Source organism: Brachycentrus maculatus, unplaced genomic scaffold, assembly GCF_059751285.1.
Source record: "Brachycentrus maculatus isolate JH-2025_06_01 unplaced genomic scaffold, ASM5975128v1 h1tg000044l, whole genome shotgun sequence".
In the NCBI taxonomy this organism is placed as follows: Eukaryota; Metazoa; Arthropoda; class Insecta; order Trichoptera; family Brachycentridae; genus Brachycentrus; species Brachycentrus maculatus.
In genome coordinates this window covers 285896-309304 of record NW_028280798.1, presented here as the reverse complement: position 1 = coordinate 309304, position 23409 = coordinate 285896, and the positions used below count along the sequence as shown (strand labels likewise).

Sequence of the window (23409 nt, the reverse complement as noted above, 5' to 3'; positions counted from 1 at the left end):
TGAGATCGCATAAAAACTCTAGATTTCTGGCGACGCCTTTACAAGCGGCACACTAGCCAATCCGGACAAGGCATCTCAAATAACATCGGCAGACTATCGCCTAGCACCCAGGTAGCAAATTACCCTTCGAGGCGTTTTATTCCACGCTGATGACAAACCCGTATATTGCCGTTTCCCACCGAAAACGGACAGTCGAAAAAAACCGCATTTGTCGTGTCTCACAGTTGACCGACAGTCTGCGAAAAACGGCAAATGCCGTGTCCTGACGGCAATGTGTTAATAAACAAACGTGCTGTTTGGCCTGGCAAGGCGGAGGGGCGGGAGGGGGAGGGGGCGTACCTCGGATGAACTCGTTGCAGCACTGCGCATTGTCCTTGGTGTCCCAGTTGTCTATGAGCCGGCCCAGCTCGTTGGTCTTCTCCAGGGCCTTCTGGCGCCGCGTCTTGGAGGCCACCCGGCTCACCGCGTCACTGCCCACAAGAAATACACCCAAAAGGTCACTTTTTAAGTTTTCCCTCTTTTTACATCTAATAATCATTTTATTTATTGTTTCGGCATTAACTTTGTGGTAAGACATGTTACAATGATTTAAGAAAACACTTTGTTTTTTACCACTTGAGTTTTATTATAGACTACATGTTTCAGAAGTTAAACTTCCATCAATCATGTCTGTATAATAACTAAAATATAAAATATAAAATTGTTCTAAAACTAAGGAGAGGGGAAAGTAAGGGGAAGGGGTTAGTCAAGGGACGGAGTTTGAAAACAAAGGAAAAATGGAAAGCAATGGTGAAGAATTTTGAAACAACATATTATTTAATAAATTATTATTAGAATTCAGGTTTTTTAGGATTTCTAAATTTTTGTTTTCAAACTCCGTCCCTTGACTAACCCCTTCCCCTTACTTTCCCCTCTCCTTATTCATAGAACAATTTTATATTTTATATTTAAGTTATTATACAGACCTGAATGATGGAAGTTTAACTTCTGAAACATGTAGTCTATAATAAAACTCAAGTGGTAAAAAACAAAGTGTTTTCTTTAATCATTCTAATAATCATAATTGTATTTTCTCTATAGACGGCCGTAGCCAATCTGTACAAAATATATTACATGCTGTGTTTACTTTATGATAAAATAATAAATAATGAGTATATTTAGTTTTGATTACTTTGAAATAATTAAAACTAAATAAAATAATTGGAACATCTACCATACATGGTTTTGCCAGACTGAGAGATCTCATTCTGACCGCATTTAATCTACTTTCATCCTTCTTTTACCAACTCCATGCTATATTCTTGTGTTTTTTTTATATAAATAAATAAATAAGTGTCGGGTTGTGGTCTCGTGGTTAGTATCGCGTACTCTTAAGTCAGAGTTTCTCGGTTCGAACCCACTCTACCACAATTTGATAAAAAAAAAACTAAACATCACGCCGCTTCTCCGCAGGGGGTAGGCAGAGAGAATAGAACGCCACACCACTCTGTCTTTGCAAACATTCTTCCCCTCTTCCACGTTCATGCAAACCTCATACATACCCGCCGATTGTTACGACTCCTAACCTGACCACTATCAAGTATTTGGCATACTTGATCGGGCCATGTTTATCTAAATTTGATACGTATTTCTGATAAGAAATAATATGTCATTGAAATATTTGTGTACATTATAAAAACACAAATATTTCTCTTTTTTTAATAAATTTAATAAAATAAAGAATTAAACTTACATCTGTGGTCCGTTGCCTAGAGCCAAGTTCAAGGACTCTTGTATCGGCCGCATGAGTCCTTCCACCTGCAAATATTACATCAAACCCGTGAATTGGTCACCGTGATCTACATATGTAGTCTTCTTAGTCTTCTAGTCTTCTACATCTATATGAAGAAGACTATGGTTGACTGGGTATTTATAGGGCTTACGACCTCTCTTTGGCTGGGCAACCTGTTAACCGGGCGGGACGTATAAATACGTCAAACGTTAACAATATCGGGTACGGGTAGGACATATCGCCCACTCCTTTCAAGAACGTCATAAATTAAAATACTTTATTTTCCAGAACGTTTTTAATGTTTAAAAATATAATACAATGTTTTAAAAATAAATATCAAGCCACTTATTGAACTTTTTACTGTGCAATAGATCTTTTTAGGCAAAACCTGAAAGTTTTTTCTACGTTTGAAAAATATTTAGTATATTTAAAAAAATACTTAAACAATACCTTTTCTTCAAAATGCAAAAACAACACTTTCTGCCCTGTAGCGGGTAAATATTAAGTTAAAAATATGCCTCTTTTGCTGGGATATAGTACATTTTCTGGGCATTCCGAAACCATGCACAACTGAAAATTGACGTTTTTATTTATTTATGACGTACTTGAAAGGAGTGAGCGATATGTCCTTCAAATATATGTTGCGCCCTGGAATGGGCGGGATCTATATTTTCCAACAACAAAGGTAATTATTATTTTATTGACATCTCAACATAGATGAAGAATATGGAAGTCTGGGCATTTACGGGCCTGTCATGGGCTGGTTTAAGTGATCACTTTACACACGTCAATATTCACCAATGGATCATTGTCAGACGAGAGGAATATCTAATTTAACATACTCAACCTATAAAGGATTGTATTAGACTCGTGAAGTGTTCATAACACTATCAGTGTCTGATAATGTCCTAAGAAGACGAAACGCGTCACGTATTAACGTATACATAAACAAATGTAGAATTCAATCCAACAAACCTTGTTTTATTTTGGATATATTACACAACAATTCAACAAGGAAGAAGGCCGGCTCCCGCGCCTCACTTCCTTTACGGGCTATGGTTACGTTAGTTTGGTAGGACGGCTCGCGTTGACAGTGTTGACAGCCGGGTAGTCGGGACCTACCTACTACGGGAGTCGCCGCATAGAATAACATGGTGTTTAGGGTACCTGCTGGAAGCTCTCCATGTCCTCGGTGCTGGGCGCCAGGCGCAGCAGCAGGGAGACGTACTCCAGGTAGAGGAAGGCGTGCGCGATGGGCGCCGCCAGCAGCTTGGGCAGGTAGTACTTCACCGCCAGCCGGAACCCGTGCCCCGCCGTGTCCAGCCGCTCCGACAGCTGCGGACAACCCACACACCTTCCTTCTTCAGCAAACACTCTCCGCCTCATTCATCCTTCACTTTGTGCACAAAGCGAAGGATGAATGATACTCAAAACAACTAGTACATGTTTATATCAGCTAAGGCAATCAACCCTTTGCACTGGAATGACAACTTAGATTTAGACTTATTTCGTCCGCCTCCGAAGCGTAATGGTCAGCGCGCTCGGCTAACGCTCTGGAGGTCCCGGGTTCGATTCCCAAGGGGGGTAAAATAAATATAAGTGATTTTTTCACTGTAATATTTATTCAATGTTACCCTGGACTGGCACCTGAAGCGGAGGGCTGATAACCTTCCCTTCATGTGTAAACGATCAAGATAACACTTTGTTTATATGACGCAGTGCCCTATGCACCACTGGGGTGCGGGTAAGGGTTTTTATTTTTATATGTACCGTTATGTTGTTTGGGTAATAAAAGGCCGGCATATGTACTAACGCAGGCACACTTTTGTCCCACCAGTTGCTCAAGGTCCTCGCTAGCATTGAGTCACTTATTTAGTAGACCAGTTGGTAGGGGACTTTCGGCAGATTCCAAGTAGGCCGTCTACTTCTTAAACTGAGGTCCGCCTGGATGGCAAACCACATGTTTTGCGTATAGGATCAAAAAGAGACTGTGTGGTTTGCTCACGGATGGACAGAAATTGTCAAAGGCATGAGGCTTTGTGACACTCGTCCTGGGCAGCCTAGGATGCATTTCGGAGATTGTTTTGTTAGATAGCATGCATTGAAACAGTATAAAATTATAAAATAGTAATCAAATGTCTTTATTTTTCTTAACCTTTTAACCGCGTCAACTTTGTTCCTGAGAGACGCCCGTACGCGGCGGTATTTCGCCGTTTTTAAAATAATTACTTTTATCATGTATTTAGTTAAGAAACGATTTATTTTCCTAAACAAAAACGTTCAATGGGATTCATTGTGCCTTTTTGGTACTCTATAATACACGTGTCATATTATTCTTGAAATATATCGTAATATAAACAAATAAGATCGTAACATAAATAAATCAAAGCACGCATCGTGTGTCACTCTTACCCACTGGCGATGCGTAGCGTCGAGAGTGAGACAGATATAGGGCATGATTATGGCGCGGACTAATTACCGACCGCAAGAAAAATCAGGGATCTGTTCTTTTATTTATCCTTGTGATGTTACAAATTATTAGTCAAATATTTCAACAGATGTCATAAGGCCAAGGATTGACGTATTATTTTATCTAAAGTTCCACACCATGAAAAAATCCCTCCAAGTTGAACTGAGGTTGGAAACTTGGAGCAAAGTAAAAACACATACGCTTATGTCAGCCGCGTATGGAGCATGTTTTATTAAAACACATACGGTTATGCGAGCCGCGTGGATCCGGTTAAATAAACCATTTTAAACGCTTATCGATTGGTTTTATTGTCAATTTGCATAATACCCATTTCCAGGTTATTTTGGATTTTCTTCTAAAATCAAGTATTTTTGTGCAAATATGCAAAAAGTACACTCAAGTAACTGGTATTTTTGCAGACGATACTCCAACATTTGTATCCGCAAGTCACAATATTCTGATGCCTAGCGGCGGCACATACCTCCGGGTTGTCCACGATGGCCTGCAGCGCCTCCCGGGACTCCTGCGTGGACACCGTGCGCGCGTAGTGCATGTACACGTGGAACTCCTCCGCCTCCGCCAGCTCTGCCAACACACCCAACACCATTCATGAACGAATCATACAAGTGAGGAAAGTTTCACCAGACAAATATGTGACTAAATTCCCCACATATGGGTGAATTCCATTCCTCATCTGGAATTCTCAACTAACCACATAAGACCTTTCAATCCCTTATGAAAGGGTTTCTAACTCTCCATAGAAGTAATATAATTTATATTTGAAGCGATAACTTTGTGATTTTCCATTTTAAAATTAAAACATAATCTTAATATCCTTCTTTTAAAATCACTATATTTTGAATTTCTAGAAGTTTTTCCTTTATACAAGCTAGGACACGATGATCATTGTAAGGAACGCTCATTGTGAGTAAGTTATATTAACATATTTATAGTGATTTTAACACAAAGTTATATTTTAATTATACTCCATAAAAGAGCCTAAAAGGCTTCTACCCCTAATGAAAGAGCCTCAAACTCTCCATAAAACAGACTTAAGAAAGAGCCCTAACTCTCCATAAAACACACTTAGGAAAGAGCCTCAAACTCTCCATAAAACACACTTAGGAAAGAGCCCTAACTCTCCATAAAACACACTTAGGAAAGAGCCTCTAACTCTCCATAAAACAGACTTAGGAAAGAGCCCTAACTCTCCATAAAACACACTTAGGAAAGAGCCTCTAACTCTCCATAAAACACACTTAGGAAAGAGCCTCTAACTCTCCATAAAACAGACTTAGGAAAGAGCCCTAACACTCCATAAAACACACTTAGGAAAGAGCCTCTAACTCTCCATAAAACACACTTAGGAAAGAGCCCTAACACTCCATAAAACACACTTAGGAAAGAGCCTCTAACTCTCCATAAAAGAGCTTAAAAGGCTTCTATCCCTTATGAGTGGGCCTCTAACTCTCCATTAAATAGCCTAAGAGGCTTCTATCCCTTATGAAAGGGCCTCTAGGAGGCTTCCATCCCTCATTTGTAGCCTGCTATCTGGAAGTTGGTTGATGTCCAGCGTCAGGAGGCGAAGTTACCTTCGAAGCAGATCCCGATGTGGGGCATCTGCGTCTCGGAGGTGCTCTCCACCGTGTCCTCCAGCGACCCCAGCAGCGTCAGCGTCAGCTCGTAGATCTCCACCAGGTTCCCGAATATCAGCTCCACGTCCTGCAACACAACGGCTCGCGTCATTCAGCCACCTCGTCCATCCATAGGCATATCCATAGGCCAAAAGTGGCCTCCATAAATACCAGAGAGTACATATCGTTGGTATACTGGCAAAAATCGTTGTCTGTTTAGAGATATAGATTTACCTCGGGGTTGGCCGTGCAGTGCAATGTGGGGGAGTCTGGATGCTTCCATTCTCCTCGTATGTTGTCAAATAATGCATTATTATAGGTGATACTAATCCCTTTCACTGCCTACACCGGGGCACTTGTAGAAAATTTGGTGGTGGATTTACAAACTTGTATTTATTTAGATTGGCAGTGACAGGGATATTGAAAGCTTTTAATTGTAAATTCACAGTAAAATCGCAATACAATTTAGTTTCACGTTTTTAATGAATAACGCAAGTTAGTTTTTTAAAAAAAGCTCTGCGAGAGAGGTCTGTCAGGAAGCCTAGATGCTTCTGTATCAGATCTGGGAACGCGGTGAGACAGCTTTCAATGGAGAGCAGATAATGCTACTCAGTAGCGGGTGGCTATTCGCAGTAGCGGGTGGCTATACGCAGTAGCGGGTGTAGCTACAGGAGAGCATGTAATGCTACTCAGTAGCGGGTGGAGCTACTGGAGAGTATTTAATGCTACTCAGTAGCGGGTGTAGCTACTAGAGAGCAAGTAATGCTACTCGGTAGCGGGTGGGCTCCTGGAGAGCGGGTAACGCTGGCGGGTGGCTATGGTACTCACGTTGGAGCAGGGCGGCAGGATGTTGGTGAGCTTCTCGTGGAAGACGCGGATGATCATGTGCAGGTCGCGCAGGTAGTGCTTCTCGTCGCTCATGAGGTCCTTGACCAGGTCCTCGTAGGTGAGCGAGGCGCGCGGCGTGCGCAGCGGCTCCGGCGGCGGCGCCAGCGCGGCCGACTTCTCCCGCCGCACCACCTGGTCCTGGTAGAACATCTCCATCAGCGCCTGCAAGCGGGCAAGGACTCGTCAACAAGGATCACCTCCATACCGCCAGTCCCTAATCCCTCCACTCCCCAACAGAAGCATTCATAAGGCACTCCGTGGCTTACATTTAGTCTCTCAAATAAAAGTATTCAACGTTCCATTCACAAGCCTCCAATCCCCATACAAACTGATTTAATCCCTCCAAAGATGAGCCTATAATCCCCCACACAGGAGCATTCAAAAGTCCATTCACAAGCCTCCAATCCCCCACATAGTGGCATTCAACAGTCCATTCACAAACCTCCAATCCCCATACAAACTGCTTCAATCTCTCTAAATATGATACTATAATCCCCCACATACGAGCATTCAACAGTCCATTCACAAGCCTCCAATTCCCATACAAACTGCTTCAATCTCTCCAAATGTGAGCCTATAATCCCCCACATAGTAGCATTCAACGGTCCATTCACAAGCCTCCAATCCCCACATAATAGCATTCAACGGTCCATTTACAAGCCTATAATCCCACACATAGTAGCATTAAACAGTCTATTCCCAAGCCTCCAATCCCCCACATAGTGGCATTCAACGGTCCATTCACAACCCTCCAATATCCATACAAACTGCTTCAATCTCCCCAAATATGAGCCTATAATCCCCACATTCGAGCATTCAACGTCTCACACACATAATGACTCTTCAGTCATTATATGTGTGAATCTAAATAGTTTATTCAACGCCTATGCCCGTACGCAAGCCTTTGAACACCTTCAAACTCCTACAATCTCTCCATTTGCAGGTGATGATTCTTCGTATACAATTGCAATATAATTTAATAATTAAAATTTATAAAAAGGTGTATGGTACACAGTTCAGTATTCCACATAACAAAACACATAAATTATACAAATGTACATACCTTGTGCTATTGCGTTCGGTTGAAAGCGTGAAAATATACGTAACATTATATACAAAGCTTATTATATACAGTCAAACCACAATATAACGGACTCATGGGGCGAAGAGGGTATCCGCTAAAGCCGAAAGTCCGTTATATAACAAAACATTTTATATTATATACATATGTATAAAAAAAAGACATTTAACCTTTAACTACAACATTTTGAGTGTGTCCAAATACTTGTTCACAAAATCTGGATTATCTCCAATTACAGGAGTTATTTTCATAATATTTTTTAACATCTCATCAAAGATGAAGAAGAAAATAAAAAGCTTCTTTACATCTCACCAATAGATGTCTCTAGTGAAGTTCTAGTGATTCAAGAAAAAGGTTTCTAAATTGGTTCATATATATAGAACTTCCAAGAATTTGAGAAGTGTGGTTGTCAATAATGGGTAGAATTGGTGAATGTTACACGTGTGTAAAGTGATCACTTAAACCAGCCTATGACGGTCGTCAGCCCCGTAAATGCCCAGACTTCCATTTTCTTCTTCATCTTTGATGAGATGTTAAAAAATAATATAACCTTTAACTGCCGAGGTGGGGGCCGCTCAGGCCTTGAGGAAGTGAAATTGTCAAATTATTCCCTTCCCTCCTGCACAACACACTCATACCTTCTAGTAACTTGGAATTTAGTTGCATCGAGGCTATCGACAGCTGTGCACGTGTTTGCGTACGCAATTTTGGTAAGCAAATTAATTTTTAATTAATGTTTTGCTTAGTAAATACCACTATTTCTTAAAATCTACTGTGACACGTGTTTCGACGCATTCCGCATCATTTTCAAACACCGTATGTGAAGCTAATTCCAAATTTTGGAGTTGGGTCCTTGGGACGTTGAAGGTTGAAGAGGGGGTAGTAGCTGTTCCTTATTATTAATTTTATTTATTATTATTTTTTTTAAAGCAAATTCATTTTGAAATTTTTCGTGGGCCCCTTTGCCTTACGTCTTGCGCAGCTGTCGTGTCGCTACGCCAGCTATTGCGGCTACTTGCGATGTATTTTTTTTTCTTTTTTTTAGATACTTACCAGAGCAAACATTATAAAATTGTTACATTTCCACTTCAACTATGGTCAATAAAAGCAACATTTAAGAATATTCACATTTTTCCCGTTTTTAAACCACCTTTTCATATGGTGAACAAAATAATATCACCGGTGCACGCGCCATGTTAGGTTAGGTTAGGTAGGGATCCTCGAGCCTATAGAACAGCAGGTCGGGTTAGGTTAGGTCTATGATCTGAGCAGCGGGGTACCTTGTCAGCCTTCATGGAGGTCTTGATGTGGCTGCTGGTTGAGGTTAGGTCAGGTCAGGTTAGGTAGGGAGCCTATGAACAGTAGGTCAGGTCAGGTTGGGTTAGGTAAGGTAGGGTTCCTCGAGCCTATAGAACAGTAGGTCAGGTTAGGTTAGGTCTATGGTCTGGGCGTCAGGGTACCTTGTCGGCTTTTATGGAGGTCTCGATGTCGTGCTGGTTAGGTCATGTAGGATTCATGGAGCTTATAGAACAGCAGGTTGGGTTAGGTCAGGCAGGGTTCGTGGAGCCTACAGAACAGTAGGTCAGGTCAGGTTAGGTACCTTGTCGGCGTTCATGGAGGTCTCGATGTCGTGCTGGTTAGGTCAGGTAGGGTTCGTGGAGCTTATAGAACAGCAGGTGGGGTTAGGTCAGGTAGGGTTCGTGGAGCCTACAGAAAAGTAGGTCAGGTCAGGTTAGGTACCTTGTCGGCGTTCATGGAGGTCTCGATGTCGTGCTGGTTAGGTCATGTAGGGTTCGTGGAGCTTATAGAACAGCAGGTGGGGTTAGGTCAGGTAGGGTTCGTGGAGCCTACAGAGCAGTAGGTCAGGCGGGGTTGGGTACCTTGTCGGCGTTCATGGAGGTCTTGATGTCGTTGCTGGAGATGTCGCCGTGCTGCGGGATCTTCTTGACGTAGTCGCCGGCCAGGGCCAGGATGTCGGAGGCGATGTACTCCAGGATGGCCGCCATGAACGCTATCACCGCCGCGTCCATCTTGTACGTGAACACCTGCTGCCGACCACACAACACGTCAAACCTCAACACAGATCAGAGGAAACGTACTGAGATAGCGAATAAACAATAATATTCTCAATGTTATTCATATTTAGAGCGTGTATATGTAAAGTGGTTATTTCAGGCTTCAAGATAGAATAAGAAACGCCAGGATCAGGGAAATATGCGAGATGGAAGATGTCATTAGGTGGGGAAGGCGAGGAAGGAGACAATGGTATGCGCGTGTGAGGAGAATGGAAATATCCAGACTCCCCCACATCGCACTGTATGGCCGACCCCATGGTGGACGACTCCAGGGCAGACCACAAAAAAAATGGGTCGATAGCTGGGAATCGACATCGCAGGAGGCAACAATGCCTACAACAAGATGAAGAAGAAGAAGACTTTGTGGTTAGTCATTTTTACTTATTTATTTTTCTGCATAAATGTTAAAAATATTAATATAAAACCACTCACCGAGATTTTTATGTCTACTAATAATAAAACCCTTATCCGCACCCCAATGGTGCATAGGGCACTGCTTCATATAAACGCAGTGTTATCTTGACCGTTTACACATGAAGGAAAGGTGATCAGCCCTCCGCTTCAGGTACCAGTCCAGGGTAATATTGAATAAATATGACAGTGAAAAAATCACTTGTTTTACCCCCCGTGGGAATCGAACCCGGGACCTCCAGAACGGTAGCCGAGCGTGCTGACCATTACACTACAGAGGCGGACGAATTGAATTTTTTTTTAAAAGAGAAATTTTTGTGTTTTTATTATTCAATCAATTATTTCACAGCCATAGAAAATTGGACATTTTGGATGCGCCACCCATAGAATCCGCGGCAGACATTTGCCGGTCATCAGCCCAGTAAATGCCCAGACTTCCATATTCTTCTTCATCTTTGATGAGATGTCAAAAAATAATATAAAATGAGTGTTAGAATGTAAGTGTGAAGTGTCGGAGACCTTCTGCAGCATGTTGTGGATCTGGTCCACGGGCAGCACGGGCTTGCTCTTCTTCTTGTTCTTGTCCATGGCCCCCCGGGCCTCCGACAGGGCCCAGCTGGCCAGCTGGTCCGGGAACGTCTTGGCCACGCGCTCCTCCACATCCTGAAACAGCGACGCAACCACTTCTACATATCTCCGCTACGTATCCACACACGCATCAAAAACAAGTTTTTAACTTATTTATTGTAACTGCAGACAGTTGGTAGAATTCCATATTGAATTGTTGGGTAATATATCCAAAATAAAACAAGGTTTGTTGGATTGAATTCTACATTTCGCTCACTCCTTTCAAGACCGTCATAAATCAAAAATCGTAAATTTTTAGCAGTGCATGTTTTCGGAATGCCCAGAAAATGTACTATATCCCAGCAAAAGAGGCATATTTTTAACTTAATATTTACCCGCTACAGGGCAGAAAGTGTAGTTTTTGCATTTTGAAGAAAAGGTTCTGATTAATTATTTTCCTTAACCTTTTAACCGCGTTAACTTTGTTCCTAAGAGACGCCCGTGCGCGGCGGTATTTCGCCATTTTTTAAATGATTACTTTTATCATGTATTTAGTTAAGAAACAATTTATTTTCCTAAACAAAAACGTTCAATGGGATTCATTGTGCCTTTTTGGTACTCTATAATACACTTGTGTCACATTATTCTTGAAATATATCGTAATATAAACAAATAAGATCGTAACATAAATAAATCAAAGCACGCATCATGTGTCACTCTTACCCACTGGCGATGCGTAGCGTCGAGAGTGAGACAGATATAGGGGTAGGCAGAGACAAAAGAACGCCACACTTCTCTGTCTTTGCAAACATTCCTCGCCTCTTCCACGTTCATGCGTCTCATCATACATACCCGCCGATTGTTACGACTCTAAACCTGACCACTTTCAAGTATTTGGCATACCTGATTGCGCCATGTTTTTCTCGGTCTTCCTATGCTCCTTTTCCCAATTACATTCGCCTCATAAATTTGTTTTAGCGTTCCTTCCTCACTCATTCGCTCTACATGTCCAAACCATCTCAACACGCCTTTCTTAATTTTATCGATAATGCTTATCTCAGCTTTGCATTCCTTCCTTATTTCACTATACGAACATCTAACATACATCGTTTTGTCGCACATTCTTCTGAGAGATTGCATTTTGACTGCATTCAGTCTACTTTCATCCTTCTTTTGCCAACTCCATGTTTCACTTCCATACATTAAGTCTTTTTATTTCTCAAAATAATATTTCAATATGATCCACAAAGTTAACGCTTTCAATATTCAAACCATTATTTATTTAAATTCTAACCTTACAGCTTTTTTGTCACTCGTATCTATTACAACAGTATGTGGAGCAGAGGACAAACGTTTTTTTTTCCAGTTGGAATGTAACTGTCTACCTAGATTATTTTTTTAATTTTGGGGGACCATTGAGATGACCGTATTATGGGAGAATGTGGTCACAATGGAGAATGCATATATCGAGTGCGTAGGGCGATCCATAATAGTACTTCACATAACTCACAGACTTCGCACACAGAACTCTCTATGAAGAATAGATTTTTTTTTAGTAAAATACAACTAACTCTAAAGTTTTTTTTTAAATTTTGGTGGACCGGAAAGGGTTAAAAGTTACCGTAACAGTCTGAGGGGAGGCCCTCAAAACGTTGTCGAGAGTTACCTGCAAAGTATGAGGGAAGGCCCTCAAAGTGTTGTCGAGAGTTACCTATAGAGTGTGAGGGTAGGCCCTCGAAGCATTGTCGAGAGTTACCTGCACAGGATGAGGGAAGGCCCTCAAAGTGTTGTCGAGAGTTACCTATACAGCGTGAGGGGAGGCCCTCGAAGCATTATTGAGAGTTAACTGCACAGTGTAAGGATAGGCCCTCGAAGCATTGTCGAGAGTTACCTATACAGTGTGAAGAGAGGCCCTCAAAGCATTGTTGAGAGTTACCTACACAGTGTGAGGGGAGGCCCTCAAAGCATTGTCGAGAGTTACCTATACAGCGGAGGGGAGACCCTCAAAGCATTGTTGAGAGTTAACTAACCTAACCTATACAACTGAGGGTAGGCCCTCGAGAGTTGTCATGTTGAACATTGTCGAGAGTTACCTGAACAGTGTGAGGGAGAGAGAGTTACCTGCACGGTGTGGGGGGACGGCTTCCCGCACAGCTTGCCCATGAGGGTGAACAGCAGCTCCTCAACGTACAGCAGACCCTCCTCGGAGACCCGCAGCGAGGGGTGTACCTGCGCCAGAACCTGCAAACCAGAATCACCACCAGTCATTACAAAGGAACCAAGATATATATATATATATATATATATATATATATATATAAATATATATATACATATATATATATATATAAATATATATATATATATATATATATATATATATATATATATATATATATATATATATATATATATATATATATATATATATATATATATATATATATATATATATATATATATACAAGGTTTTCTTAAAAAGTTCATAATTTTTATTTCATATATTAATTGCTAAATCAAACACAATTTTTTTTCAAACATTTTGATATAAGAGTTTCTGCTTAATAAAAAGCTTCTTTACATCTCACCAATAGATGTCTCTAGTGAAGTTCTAGTGATTCATGAACAAGGTTTCTAAATTGGTTCATATATATAGAACTTCCAAGAATTTGAGTAGTGTGGTTGTCAATAATGGGTAGAATTGGTGAATGTTACACGTGTGTAAAGTGATCACTTAAACCAGCCTATGACGGTCGTAAGCCCCGTAAATGCCCAGACTTCCATATTCTTCTTCATCTTTGATGAGATATCAAAAAATAATACAATTTTTTTTAATCTACTGAGTTGTATTGTTGAGTAATATACCCAAAATAAAACAAGGTTTGTAGGATTGAATTCTACATTTATTTATGTATATCGTAGTCATACAGGAGAAAGAGACCAAGTGCATTGTTTTACAAAAACGTGATCATTGACTATTTGATATCTTACTAGCCTAATATTGCCCTGAAAAAATCCCAAAGGATTTTAAACTTGGAAGTGTAATATATTGACTTGTTAAAAATGACTAACTGCATTGGTGTTTATTTTCTTGCCAAGCAAAAGTGACTTAAATGGCCCTCGTGAACATTTTACGTTTTGGTAGTTGGTCACTTTCTCCTGTACGACTACAATATGTACACTCACTCAGCACGCTCGGCTACCGTTCTGGAGGTCCCGGGTTCGATTCCCAAGGGGGGTAAAATAAATATAAGCGATTTTTTCACTGTAATATTTATTCAATATTATCATGGACTGGTACCTGAAGCGGAGGGCTGATCACTTCATGTGTAAAAACGATCAAGATAACACTGCGTTTATATGACACAGTGCCCTATGCACCAATCGGGTGCGGATAAGGGTTTAATTTATATTTATTTAAGTTGTATTTCATTGTTAAAAAACACATAAAAATTAATATTTTGACAGTTGTTTCGCCTAGTTATGGCATTTTTAAACAAATGTAAAGATTAAATGGACTGACGGGTTATTTGATCTTCCCATTTGTTTGAAAATGCCATAACTAGGCGAAACAACTGTCACAATATTAATTTATATCTGTTTTTTAACAATAAAATACAATTTTAAAAAATAAAAGACAGTGGGAGTGTGTGTGTGTGTGTGTGTGTGAGAGGAAGGGAGTAAAAGGGTAAGGGTATAATATAAATATGATCCAAATTCAAAACATTGTACTTGAATCACTAGAATTTTCACTAGAGACATCTATCGGTGAGATGAAGAAGCTTTTTTATTGAGCAAAAAAATATAATATGATAAATAATACCTATAATTGGATAATCCAGATTTGTGAACAGGTATTTGGACACACTCAAAATGTTGTATCTTAATAATTAGTTACGCTGTTCTCTCCCATAAAGAGACTAAGCTCTTGTGCTTGGAGAGGGACTTGCAATCATTATTTGTTGTGAGTTGGATTCCTTTCGTATGTTAGTTGTTATGTTAGTGTTGCTTCCTTTCATATGTTAGTATGGTTGATGGTAATAATATTGACATATTATATCATCCGCAGGATGTGTAATCAAGTTCTGATACACAATACATGAGGTGTGTTGAGATGGTTCGGACATGTGAATGGAATGAGTGAGGATGGAATGGTTAAACAAATTCACGAGGCGAATTTAGTTGGAAATAGAAGCAGGGGAAGACCGAGGTAAACTTGTCACGATCGAGTATTTAAAAGTGGTCAGGTCAAAAGGCAAAATAATCAGCGGGTATTCAATTCAAATTATGTATTTATTGTCAAAATTTTGTGAAAAAAAACCACAATACCCCTTATTCGCACCCAAATGGTGCATAGGGCACTGCATCATACAAACGCAGTGTTATCTTGATGGTGTTAACACATGAAGGAAAGGTGATCAGCTCTCAGCTCCGGGAACCAGTCCAGGATATTATGGAATAAATATTAGAGTAAAAAAATTGCTTATGTAATTGTATATGACCCCCCTGGGAATCGAACTCGGGACCTGCAGAACGGTAGCCGGGCGTGCTGACCATCACACTACGGAGGCGGACAATGCCTATACCCAGAAGAATAAGAAGAGGAATATAAAGTTCGCTAGGACTGAGAGTGACAAGATATAGTGCGTGTGTGAAGAAATCGCTCACTCCTTTCAAGAACGTCATAAATCAAAAATTGTCAATTTTCAGTTGTCCATATTTTCGGAATGCCCAGAAAATGCACTATATCCCAGCAAAAGAGGCATATTTTAAACTTAATATTTACCCGCTACAGGGCAAAAAGTGCTGTTTTTGCATCTTGAAGAAAAGGTATTGTTTAATTATTCTTTTAAATATACTAAATATTTTTCAAATGGAGAAAAAACCTTCAGGTTTTACCTAAAAAGATCTGTTGCACAGTAAAAAGTTCAATAAGTGGCTTGATATTTATTTTTAATAGATTGTATTATATTTTTAAACATTAAATACGTTCTCCTGAAAAATCAAGATTTTTGATTTGTGACGTTCTTGAAAGGAGCGAGCGAAATGTTTAAAAAATTGATAACGTCAGACAACGTTTGATCAATTAGCGGATTATTTAATCTTAATCAATAGAAATACGCAGAAATGAGGTAATAATTACGGTGACAGTGTAATAATTACCGAGCGTGATATGGAATAACCTTATCTTGAAATTTACAATATACACACCTGGTATTCAAGTCGGAATGAAAATTAATAATGTAATAAATATATATCTCTAATTATTTTTCGACATCTCATCAAAGATAAAGAAGAATATGGAAGTCTGGGCATTTACGGAGCTGACGGCCGTCATAGGTTGGTTTAAGGATCACTTTACACGTGTAACATTCACCAGTTCTCTAAAAACCTCAAAAAACACCCTTTATTTATTTATTTAACTCATATACATAAATAATAATAAATCCCTTACCGCACCCCAATGGTGCATAGGGCACTGCTTCATACAAACGCAGTGTTTCTCGATCGATTACACATGAAAGAAAGGTGATCAGCCCTCCGCTTCAGGTACCAGTCCAGTGTAATATTGAATAAATATTAGAGTGAAAAAATCACTTATATTTATTAAACCCCCTGGGAATCGAACCCGGGACCTCCAGAACGGTAGGCGAGCATGCTGACCATTACACTACGGAGGCGGACAACTTTTAACTCATATATATAATAATATATTATTAGATTGAAACCAATATTTTTAGCTTTTCCACTTTATTTTTATTTGACCAGCGACCGGGTTTCGTCGTGACCGACATCATCAGACTGGCTAAAAATATTGGTTTCAATCTAATAATATATTAAAAATGCAATTCCATCACGAAGTGTCAGTGGATAATATAAATCTATATAATATTCCCGATGAGTAATTTCCATTTCTCATTTTGGGACATGGGATTAAGGTTAACAAGACTGGAACACAAATAATAAAGTTACAAACAAGATTTTTTTTTAAATAATCAAAAGTAATACATGGCAAAATATAAAAACAATGAACAGGTATAATAAATGAGCATAAAAAGCATATTTAAAAGAAATAAAAGAGAAAATATAAAAAAAAAGAAAATATAAGCTGAGATAAGCATTATCGATAAAATTAAGAAAGGTGTGTTGAGATGGTTTGGACATGTAGAACGAATGAGTGAGGAAAGAACGGTAAAACAAATTTATGAGGCGAATGTTAGCGGGAAAAGAAGCAGAGGAAGACCGAGGAAAACATGGCACGATCAGGTATGCCAAATACTTGAAAGTGGTCAGGTTAGGAGTCGTAACAATCGGCGGGTATGTATGAGGAGATGCATGAACGTGGAAGAGGCGAAGAATGTTTGCAAGGACAGAGTGGTGTGGCGCTCTATTCTCTCTGCCTACCCCTGCGGGGAAACGGCGTGATGGTTAGTTAGTTAGTTGGTTAATAAAAAAAATTGTATTTGAAAAAATGTAGTAACAAATATAGTTAAAACTATAGGATATTATTTAGAATTACAGAATTCTACGTCATAAATCAAAAAACTAGATTTTTCAGGAGAATGTTTTTAAAGTTTAAAAATATAATACAATGTATTAAAAATTAATATCAAGACACTTATTGAACTTTTTACTGTGCAGCAGATCTTTTTAGGTAAAACCTGAAGGTTTCTTCTCCATTTGAAAAATATTTAGTATATTTGAAAAGTCCGCCTCCGTAGTGTAATGGTCAGCACGCTCGGCTACCGTTCTGGAGGTCCCGGGTTTGATTCCCAAGGGGGGTAAAATAAATATAAGTGATTTTTTCGCTGTATTATTTATTTAATATTACCATGGACTGGTACCTGAAGCGGAGGGCTGATCACCTTTCCTTCATGTGTAAACGATCAAGATAACACTGCGTTAATATGACACAGTACCCTATGCACCATTGGGGTGCGGATAAGGGTTTTTAAAAAAAATATATATATATTTGAAAAAATAATTAAACAATACCTTTTCTTCAAAATGCAAAAACAACACTTTCTGCCCTGTAGCGGGTAAATATTAAGTTTAAAATATGCCTCTTTTGCTGGGATATAGTACATTTTCTGGGCATTCCGAAAACATGCACAACTGAAAATTGATGATTTTTGATTTATGACGTTCTTGAAAGGAGTGAGCGATATGTCAGGCAACTGGTTAATTTGGGTATAGGCAATATATTTTAAGGACCTTACTCCAAATTTGGTAGTGTTTATCAGCTCCACATGTATTTTGTTATGTCCTCGTGTATTATGATTATAAATTTCTATGTTAAAAATCGGTTTGGTATTGCTGTGAGTCGTTTTAAACATTATTTGAAACAACATTTTGAGTGTGTCCAAATACTTGTTCACAAAATCTGGATTATCTCCAATTACAGGAGTTATTTTCATATTATTTTTTGACATTTCATCAAAGATGAAGAAGAATATGGAAATCTGGGCATTTACGGGGCTTACGACCGCCATAGGCTGGTTTGAGTGATCACTTTACACACGTGTAACATTCACCAATTCTACCCATTATTGACAACCACACTACTCAAATTCTTGGAAGTTCTATATATATGAACCAATTTAGAAACTTTGTTCTTGAATCACTAGAACTTCACTAGAGACATCTATTGGTGAGATGTAAAGAAGCTTTTTTATTAAGCAGAAACTCTTATATTAGTATGTGAGATCCGAATCCCGGATTATAATCACACACATGAGAAACGCCAGAAAATACCATTTTCATTTTTATTATTAAGCTTATAATTTGACCAGATAATTTATTTACAACATTTTGAGTGTGTCCAAATACTTGTTCACAAAATCTGGATTATCTCCAATTACAGGAGTTATTTTCATATTATTTTTATTATTTGAAACATTGTATTTGTAATCTCATAAGTTGGTAGAATTTCAAAAGGTATTATGTTAGTGCTCAAATAAATGTCTTTTATACGAGTGGTGTACGGAAATAATTTAATATAATTTGTTTATAATTTAATGAAGTCTGGACTAGGGGTCCGCGCGTGTTGAGGAAGGTTAAAAAATAAACTGTCAAAACATTCGTATAATATCGATATTTATCAACTACAAATTGGCAAAAAGGCGCGATAATGATCGTGTAATATCGAGGAATGTTCGTGTGTACCGTGTTTCGGGTGTTGTATGACTGATATGTGTAATGTTGACATTTATGACAGGGAGTTTGGCATTGGTAAATACGGTTTTGACAGCAGGACTGGGGTAGGGAATGAACGAGATTTTCGAAATAAATACCTTTCCCAAGGAGTTTGCGAAGATGCCTTTCCATTTCTCGTAATTATCTGTCTTGAGAAAATCGTAGTCGGTCTGTTCGGATTTGTTTGGGAACATTTTTTCCCCGGGCGCTAACGGCATACGAAAAGTTTCACACGACAACTACTGTCATAGCCATGTTTTTGTCTTCTTGAATATGTAGGACTTTCGCGCTCGGCTGCGCTTCATCTCGCGCCGGGTCCAGCGCCGATCCTGCGGGGGGCACCGTGGGGCTCGGGGGGTCACGGTGGGGCACGGCCGACGGGCCGACGATTAATTCGCCACGAAATGTCAATAAAAGCGGGATTTTCTCATACACCGGGCACACGGACGCGAGCGGCGGCCGCCATCTTGGATTCGAACTGGAGACTAGCGATGGACGAAATGTATAATGATTCGTTACGCGGTACCCGTTCCTTTACGAGACTCTTTTAAGACCAACTATTCGTGAAGTCGCCTCTTTTTTCCTTTTTTTTAATTTAAGAGAAATATTTGTGTTTGAATTATTTGCACAAATATTTCAATTTCATACTTTTTCTGTGAGCTTAAGTGACTCATTATTAGAAATAGGGATCAAATAGTGGTAGAGTGGGTTCGACCCGTGAAACTCACTGACTTACGAGTCCGCGACACTAAGTACGGGACCACAACCCGTTACATTTATTTTTATTTTACTTTACTTTCTCTAATTCCAAGTAACATTTAACGTTTGTGATTTTTTTCTTAAAACATCGTTTTTGCATTGAATAAAAAAGTTTTTCATCGAAATAATCATATGGTTTTGAAATGAAAAGAGTTATTGAAAGGTAATGAGTGAAAATATATATTAAATGAAAATAAATAAAATATATATTCTAAAAAACAAAAAAAATATCCGATGTGCATTATCTACAAAAAATCGTGCGTGGACACACGTGCAGCTGAATGGATTCTGGTTTGAACGCTTGAGACAAGCTCTCAGAGATCTCAGCCTTGAAGAATCTTCTTCCTGGCTCCATCCCAACTTATCGTCTCTGTGGGTTGTTGAAGTCAGCTCTCCTCGTCTTCGGGTTGTAGGTCCTTCCGCTATGAGTAACGGCCATGCCTTCGAATCATACTTTTTTCTGCAGCAACTATGAATTGTTCGATTATTCTATAAATGTCTTTCGAGGAAGATCCACGGCGATTGTCTGGTTTACATTATAATCAGCTTCTCTGCATCCTATGTGTCCGTACCGTCGAAATTTCCTTTCCTACTTAATTATTGATATCTACAACACCTAGGCTCTTTGAGCGGATTATAAAGTATTTCTTACTTTCATATTTGTAATTGTAAAAGCAGTATCATAGCGTAGACAGGTTTCAGAGTCACTTGGACGTTAGGTCATTCCGAAACGTTCTTATTCGGCTCATAGATACTTTTATACGATCACGGATATGCAACCCAGAGTACCCTAGACATTTAAGCTTTTCCATTTTTCCTACTAGTCCCACGTTTCCTTACCGAAATAGCAGTAGTATCCTTTATCTTTAAGCTCCTCTACTTTAGTGATTTATCTGTCATTAACACTGTTAGAAAAAAATACTAATCTTTTATGCAATTGAAAGATCATGACAGTTTGTGGACTTCATACACTCCACATAAGGAGTGGATATGGTAAATGAAGAAGAATAATGAACGAGTACAAAATAACGGATACTTTAATAAAAAAGAATGAGCGAGTACGAGTACTCAAATGTAATGAATGTGGACAACACTAAGCCAAACAACTGACAGCGTTGACTATAACAACCAGCGTAGAAATTAACAGCCCCGAGTAAAAAGTTCAAAAACTTAAGTTCAAACACATCGGTAAATAATTGAATTAGAGCTCCTACGACGTCCTTTTTTATAATTTCCTTCAAAAATGATCTCAAAGACTGTACCCACTTTCTATCAAGATTAATTCAAAGACAATATGTAAAAAAATCATAGAAACTATTTGATCAAAATAAATATTTTATACTTATACTTTGATCTTTTTACTGACTCTCTTGTTAAGGTCCATTTTACGTACATCAAATTTACAACTCCGAGTAGAAAAAACAAAGCAGTACCGATAATGAAAAGTAAAATTCAAGCGAACTTTAAGTACTTTTTTACTAATTCTTTTTGGAATATGCTCCGGCCTTAGTAGGCCATTTTTTACTTGCGCATGCGCAGATATTTAGTCAATCAATATTTAATTCCTTCAATTTTTGCGTGTCCAAAAATTTCGTAATGTATTTTTATCACGTTCTCAGATACTCGATTGATGCGTTGTAATCTTGCGCTATTGTGCCAATCCGGCCAAACATTAATATGCCCCCATTTTTTATGGATTCAACCAGAAATATATGAATAGTTTTTTTGGATTGTTATAATGTCCAAATTAGTACATTTCTAGCGATATAAAAAATGAATGACTAATAATTATCAAAAATATTTATGCTAAGTTTTTTTTTACTATTTATTTTCACAAATAGCTTTTTAAATTGTCAGAACCTTGACCAAATCGTATTATTTTCTTAGATGGTCGGTTGGAAATTTAAAAATATATATAAAATCACATTTTGTTTATTTCTGTGGCAAATTTCAGCTAATAATCGAACCAATTCTGAACAGTTTCATGATATGATAAGTAGTTTAACATGTTGTCAACAGATGTCAGTATATCAAATAAAGATATGCTTATTCTTCTCCCTCTAAAATTAAATTAAAGAGAACGAAAGAGACAAAGCGAGTATCTAATTCATAATTTGCGAATATTTACTACATACAGGACTTTTTTTAAAACAAAAAATATCCCAGAACATGTCAAGCTTTCTACTAAAAAAAATATACATCGCTCACTCCTTTCAACAACGTCATATATCAAAAAACTAGATTTTTCAGGAGATTGTTTTTAAAGTTTAAAAATGTAATAAAATGTATTAAAAATAAATATTAAGCCACTTATTGAACTTTTTACTGTGCAACAGATCTTTTTAGGTGAAACGTGAATGTTTTTTCTCCATTTGAGAAATATTTAGTATATTTAAAAAAATAATAAACAATAAATTTTCTTCAAAATGCAAAAACAACACTTTCTGCTCTGTGGCAGGTAAATATTGAGTTAAAAATATGCCGCTTTTGCTGCGATATAGTACATTTTCCGGGCATTCCGAAAACATGAACAACTGATAATTGAAGATTTTTGATTTATCACGTTCTTGAAAGGAGTGAGCGACATATAAACATATATGTTATATGTAAATTAACAATCGCAAAGGTGATTAAATATTCTCGATTGTGAAACAAGGCGGTAAGTTATGTATGTACATTTAATTTCCAATAATTATCTCTTGTAATGACAGCGAGTGAAGTGATGATGACTCCGCACCATACATTACACAACACAACTACTATACGTTGCCAACACCTCCAACCGATTCAAGTTCAATGGAAAACACCGTGAATCAATTGTTTACATTATTCTCCGACATCTCAACACGGATGAAGGAGAATATGGAAGTCCGGCCGATTCAAGTTCAATGGAAAACAACGTGAATCGATTGTTTATATTATTTTCCGACATCTCACACAGGTGAAGAAGAATATGGAAGTCCGACCGATTAAAGTTCAAAGGAAAACACCGTGAATCAATTGTTTGCATTATTCTCCGACATCTCAACACGGATGAAGGAGAATATGGAAGTCCGACCGATTCAAGTTCAATGGAAAACACCGTGAATCAATTGTTTACATTATTTTCCGACATCTCACACAGGCGAAGAAGAATATGGAAGTCCGACACATTCAAGTTCAATGGAAAACACCGTGAATCAATTGTTTACATTTTTCTCCGACATCTCAACACGGATGAAGGAGAATATGGAAGTCCGACCGATTCAAGTTCAATGGAAAACACCGTGAATCAATTGTTTACAGTTTTCTCCGACATCTCAGCATAGATGAAGGAGAATATGGAAGTCTGATCACGGAAAATGTAACATTCACATGGAAATATCCATGCTTGGTTTAAGATTAAGTCTGATGGACAAAATATAAAAATGAATATAGCAGGAAAAGAACCAAAATAGGTAAAATAAAACTGGACAAGGCGAACTAAACGGCTGAGCTGCCAAGAAGAATTGGATTATAATGTAAAGAAATAACTCCTAATTGGAGATAATCCAGATTTGTGAACAAGTATTTGGACA

At 38.5% G+C, this 23409-nt stretch overlaps 1 protein-coding gene across 2 annotated transcripts in view; it reads right to left on the bottom strand.

Moving 5' to 3' along the window:
• The window catches only part of LOC148312299 (protein son of sevenless-like), a 53148-nt gene extending 33575 nt beyond the window's left edge, over positions 1-19573 (bottom strand). The window contains exons 1-10 of one of the 2 annotated variants that reach the window (XM_088277513.1): positions 19192-19573; positions 13019-13138; positions 10850-10993; positions 9725-9892; positions 6704-6925; positions 5834-5963; positions 4723-4826; positions 2939-3106; positions 1733-1797; positions 340-470 (exon numbers count right to left, since the gene is read on the bottom strand). In XM_088277513.1, coding sequence (XP_088133639.1) covers positions 340-470; positions 1733-1797; positions 2939-3106; positions 4723-4826; positions 5834-5963; positions 6704-6925; positions 9725-9892; positions 10850-10993; positions 13019-13138; positions 19192-19311 — 1372 coding nt within the window. In that variant the 5' untranslated portion in view covers positions 19312-19573. The remainder of the gene's footprint in view (positions 1-339; positions 471-1732; positions 1798-2938; positions 3107-4722; positions 4827-5833; positions 5964-6703; positions 6926-9724; positions 9893-10849; positions 10994-13018; positions 13139-19191) is intronic. The other variant, XM_088277514.1, reaches the window with a different exon arrangement.
• Between the last annotated feature and the right edge of the window lie 3836 nt (positions 19574-23409).